Genomic DNA, 21,842 nt, shown 5'->3' on the forward strand with positions numbered 1-21,842 from the left:
ACTAGCCCTAAACACTTGCACTTGGTTAAAAAGAGTGCAACTAGTGCTCACCATAGAGGTTCCAGTTAATTTTTCAAGTGAGCCTCTATAAACCACTAGAAATTCCCATACTTTTTGAAGTGAGGATTATTTTTTATTTTTTTTTTGGTTAGCATGTAATTACATTTGTAGTGGTCAAAAGCTCTTTAAATTACATTTCCTTCACTCTAAAATCTAATTCTAGCCAGTCCTGCTCCTACCATCACTCTCGTTATACCCCTAAACCCACCATATCAACTTAAGCCGTGAAATTTCTTACCTTTAAAAAGAGGAGTCCTCACGCCATAAAAAAAGAAAAATAATTTCTTAATTCGCAAAAGTTATCATAACAAGCGCGCCTCCTCTCTTCTTTGACAGAGCAAATAGTAAATACTATGCAGCTGCTGCCAGTCCGCCTCATCAGGTCTCTGACTCTTTCTTCCTTACCAGTCCACACCGCCACCACCACCACCCTTCAAGAGGTTGCTTCTTCCCGCCCAAAAGGTCTCTCTCTACATTTTTCATTTGTGTTTCTTGAGTAAACTGAGTGGAAGGATTGATTTTGTGTTTTGTGTGAATTTCTAATCCTTTTCTGCTATTGGGCTCTCTCAATTGCATTCTTGAATTAAATAAGCCTTCGCTTCGCTTCATTTCTTTCGTTGTTTTTCTTTTCGAATTTCATGGCTTTTCCAGTTTTAAGTATCGTCTCTGATGAGATATTGTTAATATAGCTGAGCAGGATAAAATATTTAAACTTTAACTGATTGATTGATAATGTTCAAGGTTTCATTATTGCAATGCTTGAGCTTTAGCAGTATATATCAAATTGCAAAACTATTTACTTGTGTTATTGGGTTGAACTGAAGTTATCCATTTCGGTATAATATTTGGATGGAAATTCTTACCTGATGGTAAGTTAATATCAGATTCTAAGTGGCCTTGTCATTGGTTTGGCTTTTATAGGTATTGCCAAGGTCATACTGAAAAAGGGGAAAATACAACTCTTCAAGGATGGAAGCCCTATGGTATACAGTGGAGCAGTTGATAGAATAATTGGCAGACCACCTCCTGAGACTGGAGATATTGTGCTTGTAGCAGATGGGACTCAGAAACCAATTGGATGGGGCTTATATAACTCTATTTCTATGTTCTGTGTTAGGCTCATGCAGCTAGAAGAGGAAGCGTCAAGGTGTGTCAAGAAATTGTGAGAAGGCTTTCTTAGTTAGTACTTTATTTTAAGATTTAATCTTGTCATTTTTTTTTCTTTGAGTTAGGGATCCTTCTTGTGCGTTAAACATGGAAACACTTATAGAGACGAGAATTCTCGAAGCTAGGGAATTACGTAAAAGTTTGGGACTTCCTTCAGCCAATACTAGTGCATATCGTCTTGTTAACAGTGAAGGAGACAGGTATGAGGTGTTGAGTAATCCTACCTAGTCGTTAAAGGTGGAAATAATTTTTGTGCACAAGGTTCTGCAGTTGGGGAAGGGCATGATGTATGAGGCCTTAGAGTTGCACAGGAGTTGTTTACCTTTACAGGCGAACATGTGGCCTAGTGGTAGAGTTGTAGTGGTGCAACCTAGAGATCACAGGTTCAGTTATTGGAAACATATTATTTGGGGTAAGGTTTGCATATATCCTGCTTGTCCCCGACCCCGCGCACTGCGAGAGCTTTGTGCACGGGAGTTGTTTACCTTTTATCTAAATTAGTGATCTATAGGTCACAGTGTAGCAATTTTGCCACTAGGCCACAAGTTACCCCCTTAAGCAATCACGGTTCTTAAATAATATTCTCTGTGCCTTAATGCAACTAGTCTTTTTGAACATGAGATTAGTGATGATTTGCACGTTCTTTATTATATGCTACCAAACGTTTGTCCCAAGGCATGCTTTAGACAAAATAAGTGGCGAAGTTAAATTGATATCTTTTCCACCAAAATGCAACAAATTTTTGTACCTTTGATCTGTCAAGTAACCTTCAAGATTAGTTTTTCCTTTTTGTAGTGTGTGTTTTTGTGTTCCTGTGCTAGTTGGTTTGCTTATTTATTCATTGAATTTTCTTCGTCACCACAGATTGTCAGGTTTAATTGTTGATGTCTTTGGAGATATAGCCGTAATTGCATCATCGGCTGCTTGGGTTGAGAAGTACAAACCAGAATTAGAGGCTTGCATCCATAGACTTGATGAAATTAATCATATAAATTGGAGACCTTCTGTTGAAATGTTAAAGGAAGAAGGAATGGATGTGTCAAATTTGAAAGAAATGCACCAACATACTTGTCCTGAAAGAATAAAGGTAGAAAAGCCCTTGAAATTTTGTCTGTTCTACATTTAAATTAGTTTCACATTCAATCTCCTTCATCCCTCTTAAATGGGAGTCTGTAAAAAGATGGGCCTGGAGGTGCCTTTGATATACCATTTCCCTTGAACAAATAACCCCTTTCTAAGCATCAACAGTGATGACAATTCACCATTTTTCTACGACATAGTGGATCACAACCTCCTGGGAATCCTAGTCAGTGGTAATTGAATGTTGTTGGTACCAGTGTATAGACATCACAAGCACATGCGTAAAAGATGCCTCTGTGTTGAGACATATAGCTGGGCTGCCTTAAACCTTTGCTCTTCTGGAAGTTATAATAACTGGGGCAGTACCAAATTCTAGGATTATTGCATTCGTACTACTCGTAGCACTAAACAAATTAGCTGTCATTTAATTTATTTTTTCCAGTGTTTTTAATTGGTGACATTTCTGAAGTATGTACTTTGTCTGGCTACTGTTTCTACAATTAGAAGTCTAAATTTGTGTACCACTTCGATCGCATTAAATAGATGATAAAGTTAAAAGAGGCAGAAACCAATACATAGGACTTACAGGATCATTACTGGTGGATAGATGTATGCAAGTGGAACATTTCATATGCTTATACTCGTCATTTTGCCTTTTGTAAACCCTTAGTTTAGTTCCTCCCTGTTTGGGCATTCCGCTCTTCTGATGAATTTTAAACTAGTGCATTTTTTATGGTATCTTATAATTTCTCAATACCAGGTTGTGGAAAATGGTATTTTCTATGCTGTTTCAATGAAAGGCCAGAAAACTGGATTTTATGCTGATCAGCGTAAAAACCGCCAGTTCATATCAACAATTTCGAATGGTAAGAAGGTTCTTGATATGTGCTGCTACAGTGGTGGCTTTGCTCTAAATGCTCTAAGGGGAGGTGCTGCGCATGTCACTGGTATTGTTATACCGCCATATATTTCATTTTCATTTTTCAATTTAGTATTTGACAATAGCTCATCCTTCTATGATGCTAATGCTAAAATTATAGAACATTCATCTCCCAACTTATGCCTATAATCAGCACAGTAGGAGCTGGGTCTAGAGATCTATAGATGCATATCTAAACAAATTGAACAACATTTACTAGTTGCTTTTAGTTAAGTCCACTTCAATCGGCATGTATATGTCTACATCAAGCTTCTATATAACAGTCTGCCGCTCATACATTTTCTTAGAAGTCATAATAACCACCAGATGTTTGGGAATGATCTATGCTTTATGTTGTGCTCAATAGCGGCCTTCTTCTTGTGTCTTCTCATATTCACATGATATACTCACATCAACTGCTTACTATAATAATGGCTTCATCTTTATGGTCAACTAAAGTTTGTAATTAACTGTTTAATTCTCAGGTGTTGATACATCGTTGCCCGCCCTGGGGCTTGCTAGAGAAAATGTTGTTCTTAATAACCTGGATCCAGAAAGAATATTATTTTTGAAAGAAGATGCAACCGAATTTATGAAGGGAGCTCTTTCTAGAAGTGAGTCATGGGATCTAGTCATTCTGGATCCTCCTAAACTCGCACCACGGAAGAAGGTAGTAACACATGCTTCTAAGTTAATACACATTACAAATTAGAATGATATTTAAGTCAAGAAAACTGCTCGTAGGCACTGTCTGATCATGGTTGGTATGATTGGGTTGCCTGGACATTGAGTTTCTCTGCTTGCTTGATGCCTTTGAACTTGAGGTTCCATGACCTAATCAGGATAACAAATCTCTCTCTCAAAGGCATATACACATTCAATGAAGAAAACATATTATGAGCTTGAATTGGCCGAGTTTCTCTCATATGCCATGAAGTTGGCTTTAGTTGAAATCTATCCTCTAATCTCTAAGTGATTTATGTGCCGAAGACTTGCCATTTGTTTCCTAACATTTCATCAGTATTTAGGATGTTATTACAGGAATCAGATTAAGAGTAAATTCTCTTCTACAGATTCCTATAACTAGCGATCAAATAATTGCTGCTGAGGGACATGTTAGCCTCCCAAATGTTCCAAAAAGAAAATTCTCGAGGGACATCTGATAAGCCTAAAGCCATTTTGGAAGAATATGTTCCCTGCACATAATTAGATCCACGTCTTATAGGGGTGGTTACCTTGCTCAGTTTAGGTCTTTTTCCCATGTATAATTTATTCCTCTTTCTCCTCAGTTGTAGTGTCTTGACTATTTCTTATTGGCCTGTTTTTTCCCCAGGTTCTACAAAGTGCATCAGGCATGTACAGAAATTTAAACTCATTAGCAATGCGCTTAACAAAGAGAGGCGGTCTACTCATGACCTGTTCATGTTCGGGTGCTATGACACAAAGTGGGATGTTCTTCCGCATTCTTCAGGCAAGTATATTTATTTTCCTCCTTCACAAACAGTAATGGAGAGATGTTCTATTTCTCTGTGTCGACTTACATTACTTGTTGTAGGAAATAAAAGATTGCAAAACCATCGTATGTTGTCATGACATGCTTCTCCTATGTAAATTGGCCGATTGAACCATTATAAAAGTCTATCAATTGAAGAAAACTTGATTATCTAGAGTACTTGAGCTGCTGAGGTCACCTAAACTATTTAAGCTAATTTGCATTGGTTGAAGTATCATTCAAGTGTACTGAACCTCTTTTTTTTTCCCTCCTCTCGTATAGGGTGCCGCATCAACAGCAGGGAGGAAAATCACCATCCTACGACAAGCTGGAGCAGCTTGTGACCATCCTATTGACCCATCCTATCCAGAGGGTGCATATCTGTCCAATATCTTACTCAGAGTATTATAAAATGTGTGCTATTGTGAATACAAAGAAGAAGCAGCTTGTACTGTACTTTGAATCAATTGCTGAAATACAAGCAGTAATATTGAACATATTCGTATTGTTACTATACAGATCTAACAAGTGTGCAAAACTCAAATACCGGAACACTCGAGCTTAGCCTATATGATTAAGTCATTTAAATTACATCAACCAGTTTTCCATGGGTGAGCCAAACAAAATCTAATAACTTCAGACTTGTTTAGTGTCCGCCAGGGTTTCTGTTCCATGACAGATAAGAAGGATCGCCAAGACGCCTGGAAAAGGAAACAAAATGCAAGCAATATCAATTGGAGTAAGTCCAGGTAGTGAAACTATCCACAAACACAATTTGCACATTATGTCAGCCTTGATTATCAACAACTAGAATGTCAAATGCAATCAAATGGGGGCACTCAATGTTAATACTATTGTCTACTACCTCTTGTCATTTTTTAGTATCATTATTAATCATCAATATGTTTTACAAACCTAGAAGGGAAGTCATGGCCCAGTGATAGCCACCTCCTAACACTCACAAAGAGCAAGGTCTAGAGAAATAGAAATGCACCCATTTTCTCTCAATGAACATAGTTCTCGAACATGCTTTTGAAAAAAATTTCTTCCACAAAGGGGGAAAGAATAATGTCAAAACTAGGTGTCTTTACTCTTTAACCAGATGGTATACAAAATACATTCATTCTCTAGAATAAGGCAACATGTTTCATCCGAAGAAAAAAGCTTCAATTTTGGCAAGTAAAAAAGCTGAGGATGATAAATATTTTCCAAAGCCAAACACATTAGAAATCCCTTTTAAAAGAAATATGGCTACAAGAAGACAGTTCAAAAGCAAGATATGGAAACTCAGTTAACCCACAAACAGGTTAGGCAGATCTAAAAGAATCCTTACCAAAAAGGAAGAACTTAAATAAGTTAAATCGAGATAACAAAAGGGAGAACATGGCTGAAAGACCCTGTTGACAACCTAACTCCTATGAATAAGGAGGATATAAGATGAGGTCATGAAATCTTACCTTGGCTTAACAAGATAAACAACAGTGAAACACATTGCCAAAAAGAAGCATATCCCACCAACAGTGAGATAAGCAATGCCAATAAAGTCATTCTTTCCACCAAGCCAGCTCGTGGTTGACAGAACAAGTTTTTTCTTGCCATTAAAGCTGTAGGTGTTGTAGTTGTTCTCCAACGTCACCTGTACGATATCATTTGCCCGGAGATCCACCTCTATCTTCCCATACAACTTTCTGAAAGTTGGCAGTGCTGCCGTGCGCATCCAAACAATGAGGTCCTCCTGTTCACTCAACTGTTGCACAGGAAAATTTCAACCTGGTCAGCCACATGCCAAATGAGGGAAGCTGGAAGCAAATCCAGTTAACAATTCTGAGATTGACAATAAAAATATTGAGGAGTCATATTGACACAGAGAGAGAGAGATCCAAACACAAGTCAAGATTCATACACAAACCCTCAAAGAATTAAGTTAACCCCCTCTTTCCGAGATCTAAAACAGACTGCACCAAGGATGGCTGATAATTATAGAGGATATTAGCAGCTAGAGAAGAGCAGACAACGCGAAAAACATAAATCCTTTAAGCAGAAGTTCTCCAACTGGCAACTGTAAAATTGGAGGTCCTGTGATGATCTTGGAGGAGACACCTCAGATTTGGTGATTTTATTTTCAACATAGGTCTTCCTTTTCGCACTTCATCGTGAAGAACAAAAAAGTGAAAAACCAGTGGATGCAATAGTTGCTATTGACTTGAAGGTTTTGCCCATCTCCAAGGTGGGTACCGACCTAGTACTTTTATTTTTCTTTTTAGTAAGCAATACATGGCTCTTAGAAAATAAAAACCAGAAGTTTCTTGTGTATTTTGGGTTTCCCATCCTCTTTTTATTCTCGGCCGATGATTTCAAATTCATTGGTTGTGCTGATTTGTTCATGGATTTAGATTCTGATATATTTTTTTAGATTTTCATTGGTGCTTATGTTCGTCAGTTTTCAACAAAATCAATGCTTCATTTGGATGCCAGTGTCAAATACTATAGCAGAGAAGGTAGTCACATCCACAAATGAATTGTATCAAACAGCAGTCAAAGGCTTACCGGGATAGATGAATTGAGAGATGCACCACCAATGAGACCACCTTGCTGAAAGTTTTTAGGATAAACATCTTTACCAAATTTGTGGTCCCTATCACTTTTCCATGCGATACCTTTCTTGTTCACTGCCAATTGCTTGTTGTTGTGGGAAAAGCTGTAAGTATCATTAAACAAACTCCAAGCTATAAGACCACAAGGCACAATTGCCGATCCATTCACATTATCTTCGGGTTTGCAAGCACTTATGTCATTCTCACTGCTTGGATCTCTTAACTGCGTGTCACTTCGGCTCTTCACATACCTAAGTCACATAGTCAGCATCACAGTTTATACCAAATTATTACCATGCATACTTCTACTTGTTTATACTTCCAAACAAGATAGTCTCCACTCTTGAAGCGGAAAAAAAAAAAACACGATATTTGACAAGCCGGTAATTATTATATATAAATATAAATATATATATATATATAAATAAATTTATATATATATATTTTTATATATAACACAGGGTTCTGATGCAAAGCACAAGATAAGGGAAGTTCTCTTGCATTATGTAATACACAATGGTTTCTGAAATACAAACTACGGCCATAACTATTGGCAACAATAGATAACTACATCTTTTTCCACCCCTTGAACAGTAAACAAAAAACAAACATTATCAGCATTCTTTTCAGTAAACTCTAGGTTGCAGTATTGATCTTCATACTCTGACATGAAGGCAATGTTATTATGAGATCAAATGGCTGGAAATGCAGATGGGTTGCACTAACAGAACCACGTTTATTAATCTATTACACAGACTGCCATGGTTCATGGTCTACCTACCTTTTTTCCTCTAGATGACCCTCATATTTCATGTTTCCCATAAAGTATAAATAAGGGATAGGCGGACCAAAAATATCTACCATTTTCATTGAGAAATCTAGTGATGATATTCATTAAAATGACGCAGAAATAGAAACAAGGAGATTGCCTTGTTATTGTTACACATACCTACGGTGATTTTGATAGAAATTGACGAGCTCATAGTACACATAAATTGGCTGCTTCATAGTCTTTTTAACCTAATAAGAAATGAACAAAAGGATAATTAGAGGATAAGTTTATCAACCCATACAAGGACTCATTGCCAATTTCTATGCGGAAATATATGATCTTTAGCACAAATGATGTTTCCAAAGCTAACATGGAAACCTGCAAGGTTGCTAGTAAGTAAACAACTCTCTTGCACAAGACTTTTGCAGTGGGTAAAGTCGGAGACAGACAGGACGTACGCAAACCTTACCCCTACAAATATGTGGAGAGATGGTTTCCAAGAATTAAACCTAGAGGTTAGGTTGCATCACTACAACTCTACCACTAAGCCACATGTTCGCCTACAAGGTAAACAACACCTGTGCAGAAGGTTCCCGCAGTGGGCGAGGTCAGGAACAAACAATATGTGCACAGAGTTTACCCCCACATAACATGTTGAGATACTGTTTCCAAGAATTGAGCATGTGACCTCTAGGTTGCACCCCTGCAATTCTACCACTGGCAAACATGTTCACCTGAAGGTAATCTGCTAGGTTGATAATAGAAAACGAGAATTTAAGAGTTAAGCCTCACTGTTATTGTTCTGTTGCACATCTTCTCTGTTGCAGGGTTTTGAATATATCCAATCTTATCATTTCTAGCCTCTTGTGGTATGCAGTCAGTCTCATATCGATCAATAATTTCAACCACCTGAGAGAACAGATAAAGTCCATGATAAAATGCAGCTACATGTGAAATTAGAAGGCAATGAAAAGAGTACGGATTAAACTCAATCGTACATCATTGGAAGCCAAAAGGGAAGCAATTCCAATAGGGATGAAGACAATACTAATAACCATAAACGCTGAAATCACCTGCCATGAGAAGGAAATGTTTCAGCCATACAGTTTACCACATTTAGCTTATACAAGTCATGCGAGAAATTAGAATGTCCAAGGGAAAAAAAACCATGACAGCTTACCCATCGAGGTGTGAGAATAGGCTTGCATGCTGGAAGTTCTTGCTGTGTGAACTTTGAATCTGAAACGAACAATCTCACAAATGTTATTCCTCTTATAAACAATAAACATTTAGCAGCTCTTTAGTCTCGATTATAATGCATCAAAAAGTTATCTGTAGGATTACATATCAAGTGGGGGGCAGAAAGTTAATGCATCAAACAAGACTACTACTTTTACTACATGATTATGAGATTATCTAGTAATCTACCACACTCAAAATTGATCTTCAATACTATACTAATTACTCAATCTAACAACATTGTAACTCTAAATTCAGTCTAACCACAATCCAGAAAACGATTAACAACATATATGAACACAGAAAACTGCATAAAAGTCATGAATTAACAAGTCAACAACAAACAAGAAAATTAATTTTTTCAGAAAGCCAATTCCAAAACATACTTGAATCAAAACACAACAAGAACACCATAATACAATTGGAGAAGTAGAGTATCCAAGAAACCCACAAAATATAAGCACGAACGATGAAGGTAAATGATGGTAACAGGGAGAAAATAGCTCAGGAAGGGGAGATTACACTTGGGTCTCTTCGTATTCCTTCTGACACCTGAATTATCTCCCGATCCAGCTATGCCAACGCTGGACGACGCCGGATTAGAACTCATCAGAAACAACCCACTTCCTTCTTTTCTTCCTCTTAATTCAGCTAAAAACGCGAAGAGCTCCTTACAAGTAGATGCTTTGATTGCAGAATTCACCTACAAAAATTGGGATTTCTGGGTCTTGAAAATAAGTATATATAAAAGAGTAGAAAATTTTCGAGGTGGAAGGGAAGAATTGAACACCTTGTTTTGTGGGGAGTCGCCTGAATTGACTTGGGAAGGAGAGACGTTATTTCTGTCTATCTCTCTCTAGAAGGTCCAAAACTGGAGACTGAAGAGACGATCTTAGGAAAAGCCGTCAAGACAATACGAATACAGGAAACTTTCCATCAAAAGATCAAACGCGATCCAAGGGGTAATATTGGTGACTTGAATGGTAGGTTAAGTTGTAGAATGCATAAATATGATTGATTGTAGTAAAGAAACACAAGTGTAATCATAATAAAATACAAAGATGTTGGGGACTTCCTGTTTATTTGATCAAGATGTTGCTCAGCTGGGGCTGCTAATACAACAACTTTTAAAGGAATGAGATGGCTTTCATTCAGGATTATTTTATGTATATATGTTGTGGGGCAATAGTTAAAGAGGTTGGCCATCAAATACGATTAGCAAATAATTGATGGGAAAAAAAAATAAAAATCAAAAAATAAGATCAATCACACACAAGAGATAATAATTTTATTTTATGTTCTTACATACGTCTGTTTAGAAAAATAACGCAATGGATGAGAATAGAAATAATACCAATAAATTTTAGTATGGAAAATTTTAAAAGAGGTAAAAAAAAATTATAGGACCCTTAGGCCACTTAAAACTTCCACTATATCAATGGGATTATAAAACATCACTCACACATACAACAATTGTATTACTTCAATTTCTGAAGATACCTCAAAAAATTGCTTCACTATCTTTTCCTTCTCAGGCTCACTCTCTCTGAGGTTTTCTTTTCTCTTCTTCTCTCAAAGTTACACTACTTTGAGGCTCTCTATGCTCTCTCGCACACAACACTCTAATGCTACGCACACTCTTGGGGTTCCGTTTCGCACCAAAAAAAACGCAACTAGTTCAGTTGCAACCCTCCGTTTCATTGAGTAGGGTGTTTGGGTGTCAGTTCCGATGTTAATCCGCTGCTCAAATTCGCGGTATTGGTCGAAGCAACATAGAGCTACTTCTCTCGGAAAAGCCGTTCATCAAAAATAGAGTTTCACTTAAAAAACACAGAGGTCCCCATTTCGGCGTCAAAAAACACACAACTAATTTCACTTATGCCACTGAATGCGATTTTAACCTAAATCGCAATCTTCAAAAGCGTAGTCGCTCCCTTCAATCGCGATTATAGGTTCATCTCTGCTCATCCCTTCAGTCCACACAAGGGGAGTTCATCGCGATCTTCTGTCTTGAACCTGAGTCGGGCTATGAAATTGATTTATAAGCCAACCGAAATAGAGTAATTTTCAGAGCTTGGTGAGAGACACAGAGAGTTTGGAAAGTTTCAGAGCTTGGTGAGAAGCAAGAGAGACGAACCAGCAAGAGATAAACATCATTTAATTTTTTTTTATGATAGTGTAATTTATATTATTGTTATTAACGACATAAATAATTTATTTTTAAAAAAATTGATTTATAATAAAAATAATAATTAAGCAAAATTAAATTTGGACAAATTTCATAATTCAGTATCTCACCTCACCAGACCGTTAGTTTTGTTCATTCAAACACTAAACTGCATACCAACTCACCTCACCACAGTTTTTTTTTGTGACACGCCAAACGTTTTTTGTCAACATAACTCACCTCACAACACCACAACTTTTTAATTCACAGCACCTCACCTCACAACACCAAAATAGAAAGCACTCCCAAACGGAATTATCTTTCTTCAATGAGAATAAAAAATATATATATATATACATGTTTAGGATTTACAAACAATGATCAAAATATCCTTAAAAAAAATTTGGGCTCCCCAAATCTTCGATTGGGGTGCTCTGCCCCAGGCACCCCGACTTGCTCATCGGTGAGCAGAACTCCAAGGGGCAATGAGCTTCAAGTCGTGGTCCAAACGACGATGATTATTTGCACCCCATACTTGACTAAGTTCACCCCATTCTAGATAAACCCCAGCCTAAAACATAACATTTTTTAGTACACCCCAATTTTAGTTTTTTTCAAATTTTTCAGTCTACACCACATGATGAACAGTTGAACCAGAATAGAGAGACAAGATGCTAGCTAGCAACTCCGATTTTGGCAAAATCCACACATACATCTCCTTCATCATTTTCACTGCTTTTAAAAGACATCCATTTTGAGTATAGCAATTTATGATGGAATTCCACGAGATGGTGTCTCTCTGAGGCATTGTATCAAACACCTTGTGTGTCAAGTTAGTTAGCGAAGATTTAGCGTACATGGTGATGAGAGAATTGGAAACAAAAGGATCTGCATCATATCCAGTTTTGAGGACTACGCCATAAAGTTTGAGACCAAATTCATGGGACTGATGAAAAGAGCATGCCTTTATGACTGAAGGAAGAAGATACGTGTTTGCATAATGAAATCCATAAGGGTTAAGGTCTTCCTTATAGAATTTCAATATTTGGTCATCAAGTCCTTTTGACACCATGTCTTTTACCTGACTGAGGATGATTGAGATTGGCTTAGCTGGGTCTGAAGTTGATAAGAACCGTCTGATCACAGGATGATGTGTCCAGAGTGATACAACTCTTCATCATCAACTGCTGGGTTATGGTCCATGTCGTCTCCGTCCGATGTCCCCATTATTTCGGTGAAGCCTCCGTCGAAGACGCTGTCGAACTCTTCATCCTCCACAGGAGTGATGGGTGTGGTTTTGTAAGGAGATGGAGAGTGAAGTGAAGAAGGAGAAAGACAGGATGGAGGGAAATGATACGTGGTAGGGTCAACTGGGGTGTTATTAGATTGAAGATTTTTGTGATTTTGGGGTGGTGTTAGTCATTTCTGGAGTGCAAATAGTCCTCATGGGTTCAAACATGTACAATCCACCATCCTAACCTAAAAAGTTGGGACAAGATACAAGAATATATTTTATATCCTTATAATATAGAGACCCCATTCATGGATTTAAGGTCAAATTTGTACAAACTTAAAAATTCTTACATGATGAAGCCAAAACAAGCATAGAAGAACCAACACACTATGTAATATAATTAGAAAAATTTGTGTATTCTCAATTATAGTGGGACCTTCTCTCTTTGTATTGCTATTGGTTATTGAGTATTAAATAATTGGTTGAGTCGGAATTTGTGATTTTGATTCCTTGTTATGTGTTTCTAAATGTCATTGCAGCTTGCAGCATATATAGTTTGGACAAACATTTTCACACGATCGATCGATGTTGTTGTTTAAAAAAATTGGGTTTTAATTTGACCCTTGGAATGGATTTTTGTAAGATGGAACATTTTATCAAAATTAAGTAGTTTGACCAGATTTTTAGTGTTGAACAAGGTTGTGTCATCAGTTATTTTGGATCAAATTCTCTGTTGTATGCCTATTAATTAGTATCCATCTGTGTTGAAGTATTTGCAATTTCTAAAGTAAAACAATCAACCTAAATGTTTCTTTCGTTTATTTTTATTTTTTGACTTTTTCGTTGATGCTTGATGGAGGATCGTAGTTTTAAGTTTTAACTTATCATCTAGCTATATATATGTTTGATACTCCCATATTTAGATTTGGCAACAATATAAATATTCCATTGACATGGTTAGATAGCTATTTTTTTTTTTGTTTTGTCATTTAAAGAAGTGACAACCACTTAAGGATGATCGATCCGTTCTGTGCAAAAGGTTCGTTTTGCTTTTGATATGCCAATTTTCATCATCAATATTGTCTTAATTGTATGCATGTGTGCTATCAATGAGGATCCATTCTTAATTTTAAAATAATTTCTTTAATTTCCCTTAGCAGGTTGAATCCTTAATTTGTTCATCTCTCAAAGGTTGTATAACCTTTCGTGTTTAATTTTTATACTTGCATGCTTTTCTTAAATCCGACCAATCATGGTCTGCTATTACAAGTGGAAGTCAATTAAGATTCATCTCAAATAAATACATGCACACGATCTGAACATGGCAACCTCGATGTTCCACCAAAACAACTTTCATTCATTCATTGGGTCATGGCAATTGTTGGAGAATTACCTCCCACGATCCTTCTTATATAACTATCAATAAATCTAAGAGAAATTGAACTTGAGATAACACAATCAACAACACACAAGATTTACATGGAAAACTCCAAATCGGATAAAAAAACCACGGGTGTTATCAGAGACAACCAGAGAAACTTTCACTATATGAAATCGCTACAATTATATTCTTAGTGATATTTCTTTATCCAAAAAAACCCAAGAACCCTAGAGATTTTCCATAAGCCCCCTAGAGATTTTCCATTAACCCCAATTCAGTCTATCCCGTCTAAGATTATACATCTTGAACTTCTTGCAGTCTCACACCCTTGAACCCATATTCGAACCCCCAAGAAATACACCGAGAGATAAACCGCAAGGATTCCCCCACCCTTGCTCTCTCTCCCTCTCAGCCGCCTCTCTAAACCCAGACAAATAAACAATAAGAATTAGGGTCAAGTAAACCTAAAAACAAGCCTATAATTTATAAGCTTGTACAAAACCTAATCCTAGTCAAACTCGAATTACTAATTCTAATCTAACTAGAGTCCAATTTTATTGATCAATTCCAACAGCAAAACCCTGTATATAAACAAGAATCAATTCTTAACTTAAGGGTTAGGAGAGTCTTCTTTTTAGGAAGTTGTAAAGTTCCGATTCTCATATGAGCCCGGCATATATAATTACACTGGTGCGGTTTGGCAGTGTGTTGCACTGTGTTTAGGTGCACCTCACCTCACAACATCACAGTTTTTTGTGACATGTCAAACGCATTTTTGTCAGCAGAAATCACTTCACAACACCACAGTTTTTTACCTCGCAGCACCTCACCTCACCTCACAACACTCCCAAACAGACACATTTATGTTGAATTGTCCCACGTAATCAAATTAGGTCAATTATTTTATTTTAGATTAATGTAGAATGTAAACGTTAAGTGATTTTATATTAATATTATTAGTCATCTAATATAACAGTAATTTAGATACGCTAAGTGCACCTTACGGCACCGCACCACAGTTTTAAAAGGAATGCGCCAAACAATTTCGCGTTTGAACTAACCTCACAGCACCACACAACAATTCACAGCACGCCCCAACGGACACACTAGGTATTGTATTTGCTTGACACGTTGATAGAACGCACTGTGATTAGACACATGATAAAATCAAACACAAAATATAGCACACCACTTCCACAACCTCAGATTAACCCAAGAAACTAGGAATATAATATATATGGGAAAAACTCGATCTGAAAGGGCTTCTTTATTAATCTCAAATTAAAATTCAACTCTTAGAAAAACACAACTTATATATATATAGTTTACCAGCTGACACACATGATTTGCGGGATATATTGCATTGATGGAGTATAGGTTTTCCATGTGCACGTCCTAAAGATAATTAAGTGGGGTTAACCCTTAATGTTAAAAAAATAAATAATCCAATAAAATAAAATCTCGAGAGTTGAGATCGATCACTTGTTCAAAAATTACTAAATCATCCATGTCATGTGTGGTGGGTGACAGCTAAACCAAATAGTTAATTGTCTAGAAATTTGAAAGACATGGGAGGGAGTCAGGAGAATTGACTTTCCACCTTCGTGAGAGAAGCATGCATGCATGCAAGTATGTACAGTACTATTTGATTTTGTATGTCAAATTAAACCTAACACTAGTGTTAGGGTGGCCTGCAGCTTATATAAAAAGAACACCAACTGTTGCAGGCCTCTTCTTCTTCTTCTTCTTCACAAGGACTGAAGGAAGGAACAATGCTTAGGAAACATGTCACTGCATTGTTTATCAAAATCAAGGCGAGGAAGATGGAATTCCATTCCACTACAAAAGAAGAAGCAATCAAACCATCTTCACCCACACCCAAACACCTAAAAACATTCAAACTTTCCGGTCTAGACCAGTTTATCCCACCGATTTATCTTCCATTTGTCTTCTTTTACCCTCATCAGATTGATGGCACCCATATCTCTGCCGAAGACAAACTGGCTTGTCTGAAAGATTCATTGTCCAAAGCTTTTAACTCATTTTTACCCTCTCGCTGGACGGATCAAAGATGTTACCACTATCGATTGTAACGACGAGGGAGCCTTATTTAAGGAAGTCAAAGTAAGTAGTGATATGTCCGATTGTCTTACACCCCCAAAACTTGAATTACTCAATACGTTCCTTCCATTTCGACCTGTTTGTACTGTGCCATTAGAAATGGCAGTGCAAGTAGGTGTTCAAGCCAACATATTTTCATGTGGAGGAATTGCTATTGGTATATGCGTTTTGCACAAAATCATTGATAGAGCTACCTTTGTTGCTTTTCTTAAATCATGGTCTGCTATTGCAAGTGGAAGTCAAGAATCATCACCAATAATACATGCACATGATCTAAACGTGGCAGCCTCAAATTTTCCATCAAAGCAACTTTCTTCCATTGAAATTATCCCAGAACAACTCTAGTCCTAATGAAGCTGGTAAGTTAATTACTAAGAGATTCTTGTTTAGTGCTGCCAGCATTTCTACTCTCAAGGCTAAAGCAAGAAGTGCACAAATTCCTAACCCAACTCGAGCTGAAGTAGTCTCTGGACTCTTATGGAAATGCGCCATGAATACTTCTAAGCCATCAATTTTAAGTAACGCAGTTAATATCCGTCCGAGATTGGAGGCACCATTACCAGACTACTCGATTGGAAATATTTTTTTGAATGCGATTGCAAATTATGATCCAATTAGAAGTAATCATGACTTGTTACCTCTCTTAGTGAGTCTTCTCAGAAAATCAGTTGATGGAATCAATTCGAAAAATTTACAAAAGTTTCAAGGTGAGGAAGGGTTTGAAGAAATCCGTAAGCTACACGAAAAGCACAGAGAAATGTTTTCTTGTTGCTCAAGCTGTAAACCAGTCGTTTACATGGTTACCGCTGTGAGTAGAATGGGTTTTTACGAAGTAGATTTCGGGTGGAGAAAGCCTATATGGGTGGCATGGGCATCAATCAATGAAACTTTTTCGGAGAATCTGATTTTACAGTTGGGAAATAGAACTGGTGATGGAATAGATCAGCGTGGGTGACTTTGGAGGAGCATGACATGGAAAAATTGGAGCATGATCCAGAATTTGTGGTACATGTCAACTCAAATCCTCATGTATTTTATGGGCTTCTTATGTATTATTTCACATTCAAAATTAGCCTGGCCGGTATGGTAATGTACCCAAAGGCCCTCAGGCTTTCTTTTGAGCCCAGAAATCATGGGCTTAAAACGTACTAGGAAACATAGCGGATTGAACTAAAGTTCCTTTAAGCCCATATTTTATCTTGATCGTCCATAATTTTATGGGCTTCTCATGGGTAATTTCACCGAGAAATGTCACATTACTACTCATTTGACAAATATTGGATACAAAAGTAAATCTAAAATTCTTTCTTCCACATATAACTATATCATAGATATGAGATCGTCATTTATTCTTCATCATTTCAACCAACGACCCGTTGTTTAATTAACCACGTCATATATATATTTTTGTTTCTTCTTTTTCTCACTCATATAAAACAGGAAATGATCACGTAAAAAATAAGATTGACCTCGACCTCGATGACGTATCAAGCGATTAGGCTCACTCGTTGCTGGAGGATGACTGTTTAGCTGTTTGCACAGAATATATAGAACATAAGTTGTAGGGGAGTTCTGTTGTGTTTTGATTGTTTGTAATACGGTGAGACAAGTTCTAAAAACTGTGATGAGGTCATTTCGGAATCCCAATCCGTACCTATCCAGCCCGTCTCTGAACGGTTGTTCTCAATTGAAATAGAGAAATCCAAATCTGAAGGGCAAATCTCTTGAGATTTGAAAGACAAAATACATAACCAAAACCGCTTATTGCACCCCAAGACCAACACTGCATATATTCTACATCTGAAACTTAAATACCGAATCAACCCATATCCAGTATCAATATTTTTTTGATTAGAAAACAAGATTAATTAATACATACAAAGTTAATGGTCTCTAGCTGGATTAATCAAGGTGAATTAGCTTCATAGATATCGGCAGGAGGTATAAAGTAGTCCATGCAAAGCCCTGGCACATCAAACACAACATCATCAATCCTCCATATCTCTTCCATTCTAGTCCTGCTATGTTGCACCGACATTTCTCCGAACCGGAAAACTGTCCCGATGGTTCTCCCTTGATGAGCAATTAACTTGCCATCCACATCCTTATAATCACCAATGCTACTTCCAATTGTTGTTTCCCAATAGATTGTGTCCTCGTTTTGATTTTCTTGTGTGTGCACCCTTGTTAGATGTGAGTCCTCTAGGTATATTAGGAGTCCACTCTTTTGGCAAAAATAACCATACAATACATGCCTAATCATCTCCGCCGGACCCTCGCTCCTTTCCATCACCGTTGCCTGATCGGCGGCCACTTTCAGCACGAAACAATCCACGTCTCCAATCCGTTTCTCCCCTAGACATTGTGCTTTGGCAAATAACCTTGCTGTGCTCTTTGGATCTAGCCCCTGCTAATTTTGATCATATTGTATTGCATGTGATTAATTAATTAATTAATATTGCAAACACATTGATAGATAAGACAAATCATGTTGATTAGAAAAAAAGAAGAAGAAATGTGATCAAGTTACCACTTATTGGGATTGAATATTAGTTTTATACCCAAGAATTTTTGTTGTCCTCTAATTAATTATTGATGTTAATTAATTGATAGGGTACGATATCAAGAAGAATAACGTAGTTCAAATTTATCTAACAATACTATTCACTTGCAAGGTCTTAAAGTAGCCAAAAGAAATGAAAAGAAATATTAAAAAGAAAAAGAAAGTTGTATGTATGTATGTATGGGAATAAATCGAAAACAAACAAAAGAAAACAACAAAATGAAATGAAATGATGAGAAATTACTATTCACTAAAGTGGCAAAATTAAAGGAGACAAATTAAAGCAAAAGCAAAAGCAAAAGCAAAGCAAAAGCAAAAGTTAAAGGAAAGGAAGGATGAATTGGCAATCCCAAGAAGCATATGTTGTGATTGTGTGTAGATGATCAAAAACATGACATCACCATTCACCAAAGCTAATCACGTGCCCCATCCCACTTGCCAGGTAAAGGAAAAATATAGGGTGGCTGGGACCTGCTGTAATGAATCTAAAGGGACTAAAATTTTTTTTTTTTTTTTTTTTTAAAATTATGGATGTGTTTTGATCAGGTTTACGAGTGTAATGGTATATTTTTTGTCTCATACAAAAATCAAATTGAACATGAAAAAGAGATGAAAATTGTGAACCGTTGAATATAAACCCGTAACATTATATGTCTATCTTGTGATGAATTTGATTTTTGTTTCGGATGAAAATTATACCGTTAGATTCGTAAACACGATCAAAATACATTCATAATTTTATTTTATTTTTAAAAAAATTTTAAATACTTCTTATTTATTAAAGTGGGGTCTGCTGTAAAAAAAATTACAGCAGACCCCCGGCATCCAAAAATATATGTCCGGTAAAGGATGAGACAGTTTCTCTATCATTGTCAGAATTATTTTGTTCTGTTTGTTGGGATTTGTGCTCCCCAACTCGTTCATTCCTCGCTCTTCTCTCTCTCTTTTTTTTATTGGATGGAATTATTATTAACAACAATCTTTAATTGAAAAATAGGCAATTTAAGATTGATCATTATAGAAAAATGATATCTTGATTGAATGTATTTTAATTAGTACGTAATTAGTAATTACCTGAATGATGCGACGCAATGGGCGTTGAAGGCCCTTGGCCACATGGGTGCCGAGCCACGGCGTGTGCCGCCACACCGTCTTCCCATCGCTGCCGGCGATGACCTTATTTCCACCAACAACCAGCTCAAGTGACCACATGCCAGGCAACATCTGCCACAACACAAAGCACCCATTTTCACTACTCCTATTCCCCAAACTCTTCACATTCTTCCCCGAAGATATTTCTGTCTCGCAACAAATCATTTTCACAATTCCCGTCGCGTACATGTTCTTGGCACATTTTTGCTGCTTTAAACACCCCGTCGCCGCCAGATATTGCTGTATTATGTAATGCGCCGCAGAATTCGCCTAACAGAAAGCAAGCAAGCAATCCTTGATTAATTAGTAACAAAACAAAATGGCTTAACGCAACAGAAAGGGATCACCTCATGTAAATTAATAACTTACAATTGGGATGTCTTTAATGTGAAGATGATGAATTGGGTCATTGGTCACTAGAGGAATGGGGGCTAAAGGACAACCCAAAACACCAAGTAAAAGCCTCAAATCTTGTCTCTTGGCTTGAATGCTGCCAATGAAAGAAGAAGCCGACAAGTTGTTGTTGTTGGAGAGGCCTTTTTGGACCCTGAACCATTCACGGATGATCTCCCAAGAACTCTCTCTTTTGTTTCCTTCTTCTTGCATATCAGGGTCAGGACCTTCAATTAGAGGTGTCAAGGTTTGTGTGTACCATCTTTGCTGCTTCCTTCTTGTCTTAGAATCCATGTTAACGTTCATCATCACGTACGCCGAGAAAATATTGAATGTTAAAAGTACTGGGTGTGGGTTTGTATGTGTGGTTTGTTAGTCACTTAAAGGAAGAGAAGCTGGGGATTTGTATGGGAAGAGACAAAAGTGACAGCTTATCCGTCCAACCCAACACAACCAGCATATGTAGGCATATGACATTATTATAATGACAATATTGTTTACAAAGACTGTCTTTATTGCTTTATTCGTTCTTTAATTTTATTTTTTTTTGGTCTTTTGGACTGATTTAAGTAGTCATAATGTACCTTCCATTTGGATCTAGGCCTAATCTTCCTTGGAAGAAGACACCACTAGCAACATTATCATATTCATCTTATTTCACATGCACAACTTTTACACCTGTAAAAACAAGAAAGAAAATTAAATCAACATTCAATCAAGGAAAAAAAGTACTGAAATTCATCAGAAACTTTCAAGGATTTTCACCATTTTAGGGCCAACTATCACCTTGAAAGGGTGAAAAACGCCAAAAAAAAATACAAATTATAAAATACCCTAAAATATTAAAAGGCCCATTTGAGACCATAAATAGTGAAAATTTTCAAAAATAGGGTGGGCTAGTGTTACTAATCTTGATCACACCACATTGAAACAAGTCATCCAGTTCAATTTCGGGTGATTTTTACAACGTGACATTTCAATCTTACTATACCATTATCTTACATCCATCAAACTTTCGTAAAAAATGTTGACAAAGATCACCTTTTTTTTTAATTATTATTATTTCAATTAACAAGTACACATATTGATAATGTTACAAGGTGGACGTCTCTTGGTGGGTTTTCATTTTAAAAAGAGTAGACATTAATAACTGTCTACCTCTTTAATTAGAATCTAATCTTGCCCTAGATATGAGGAAAGGTATACATACGGCCACTAAAGTTTTCGAAATAAATGATTTGGGAGTTTTGATGATATCAATGTAATCTAGTATTGCACTTTAGATGATCATCACATGAGATGCACAAAACTTACTAGCTAGAGATGATCACCTAATTAAAGCCAAAGGGGAATATTAGTCAATTTCTTGGGCGGATCAATACATTGTTTCTACCTAGAGACTTCCAAATCTCCATTATTTTAAAGATGAATTAAATCTAAAGGAGGAAGTTAAAGTGTATAAAATTATTGAAACAAATTAATTTCAAAAGTAGGTGCCCTTAGAGGCT

The 21,842-nt window shown here is 36.8% G+C and overlaps 4 protein-coding genes across 7 annotated transcripts; 2 read left to right on the forward strand and 2 right to left on the reverse strand.

Annotated features, from left to right (window-relative positions):
- The first annotated feature begins 231 nt into the window (after positions 1 to 231).
- Positions 232 to 5,252, forward strand: LOC119982761 (ribosomal RNA large subunit methyltransferase I). Of its 4 annotated transcripts, none has more exons than XM_038826302.1 (8): positions 234 to 500; positions 982 to 1,207; positions 1,293 to 1,427; positions 2,092 to 2,314; positions 3,068 to 3,254; positions 3,712 to 3,896; positions 4,560 to 4,697; positions 5,001 to 5,129. In XM_038826302.1, exons 2-8 carry the CDS (start codon positions 1,041 to 1,043, stop codon positions 5,127 to 5,129), a joined length of 1,164 nt encoding a protein of 387 aa, XP_038682230.1. In that variant the 5' UTR covers positions 234 to 500; positions 982 to 1,040. The 4 variants fall into 4 exon arrangements, with proteins under 4 accessions (XP_038682231.1, XP_038682229.1, XP_038682230.1 ...); XM_038826300.1 differs by having other exon boundaries at positions 236 to 522; positions 5,001 to 5,252; XM_038826303.1 differs by lacking the exon at positions 3,712 to 3,896 and having other exon boundaries at positions 232 to 522; positions 5,001 to 5,252.
- On the reverse strand, positions 5,186 to 10,316 carry LOC119982762 (ALA-interacting subunit 3-like). The gene is made up of 9 exons (XM_038826304.1): positions 10,114 to 10,316; positions 9,846 to 10,026; positions 9,265 to 9,323; positions 9,083 to 9,157; positions 8,877 to 8,993; positions 8,262 to 8,332; positions 7,266 to 7,563; positions 6,176 to 6,465; positions 5,186 to 5,419 (listed from the first exon to the last, which is right to left on the reverse strand). Exons 2-9 carry the CDS (start codon positions 9,931 to 9,933, stop codon positions 5,365 to 5,367), a joined length of 1,053 nt encoding a protein of 350 aa, XP_038682232.1. The 5' UTR covers positions 9,934 to 10,026; positions 10,114 to 10,316; the 3' UTR covers positions 5,186 to 5,364.
- A 5,925-nt stretch (positions 10,317 to 16,241) lies between these two features.
- LOC119981974 ((13S,14R)-1,13-dihydroxy-N-methylcanadine 13-O-acetyltransferase AT1-like) lies at positions 16,242 to 17,181 on the forward strand. The gene is made up of 2 exons (XM_038825111.1): positions 16,242 to 16,337; positions 16,561 to 17,181. The coding sequence occupies exons 1-2, from the start codon at positions 16,242 to 16,244 to the stop codon at positions 17,179 to 17,181; spliced, it is 717 nt and encodes a 238-aa protein (XP_038681039.1).
- Positions 17,182 to 17,935: 754 nt separating this feature from the next.
- Positions 17,936 to 20,770, reverse strand: LOC119982218. The gene is made up of 3 exons (XM_038825473.1): positions 20,311 to 20,770; positions 19,864 to 20,211; positions 17,936 to 18,633 (listed from the first exon to the last, which is right to left on the reverse strand). Exons 1-3 carry the CDS (start codon positions 20,641 to 20,643, stop codon positions 18,133 to 18,135), a joined length of 1,182 nt encoding a protein of 393 aa, XP_038681401.1. The 5' UTR covers positions 20,644 to 20,770; the 3' UTR covers positions 17,936 to 18,132.
- Positions 20,771 to 21,842: the final 1,072 nt, after the last annotated feature.

Source organism: Tripterygium wilfordii, chromosome 17 (assembly GCF_013401445.1).
Source record: "Tripterygium wilfordii isolate XIE 37 chromosome 17, ASM1340144v1, whole genome shotgun sequence".
Classification (NCBI taxonomy): Eukaryota; Viridiplantae; Streptophyta; class Magnoliopsida; order Celastrales; family Celastraceae; genus Tripterygium; species Tripterygium wilfordii.

Bases quoted from the DNA above. Each gene is read 5' to 3' on its own strand.
- LOC119982218 (XM_038825473.1), bottom strand. From the start codon at position 20,643: ATGATGAACGTTAACATGGATTCTAAGACAAGAAGGAAGCAGCAAAGA. The intron at 20,212-20,310 runs GTAAGTTATTAA...GCTTTCTGTTAG, and splicing joins ACATTAAAGACATCCCAATT to GCGAATTCTGCGGCGCATTA. The intron at 18,634-19,863 runs GTAATTACTAAT...CAAAATTAGCAG, and splicing joins CATTGCGTCGCATCATTCAG to GGGCTAGATCCAAAGAGCAC.
- LOC119981974 (XM_038825111.1), top strand. From the start codon at position 16,242: ATGTCCGATTGTCTTACACCCCCAAAACTTGAATTACTCAATACGTTC. The intron at 16,338-16,560 runs GTAGGTGTTCAA...AAATTATCCCAG, and splicing joins CATTAGAAATGGCAGTGCAA to AACAACTCTAGTCCTAATGA.
- LOC119982761 (XM_038826300.1), top strand. From the start codon at position 414: ATGCAGCTGCTGCCAGTCCGCCTCATCAGGTCTCTGACTCTTTCTTCC. The intron at 3,255-3,711 runs GTATTGTTATAC...TTTAATTCTCAG, and splicing joins AGGTGCTGCGCATGTCACTG to GTGTTGATACATCGTTGCCC. The intron at 3,897-4,559 runs GTAGTAACACAT...TTTTTTCCCCAG, and splicing joins AACTCGCACCACGGAAGAAG to GTTCTACAAAGTGCATCAGG.
- LOC119982762 (XM_038826304.1), bottom strand. From the start codon at position 9,933: ATGAGTTCTAATCCGGCGTCGTCCAGCGTTGGCATAGCTGGATCGGGA. The intron at 9,324-9,845 runs GTAATCTCCCCT...TGTTCGTTTCAG, and splicing joins GAATACGAAGAGACCCAAGT to ATTCAAAGTTCACACAGCAA. The intron at 9,158-9,264 runs GTAAGCTGTCAT...TTCTCATGGCAG, and splicing joins CTATTCTCACACCTCGATGG to GTGATTTCAGCGTTTATGGT.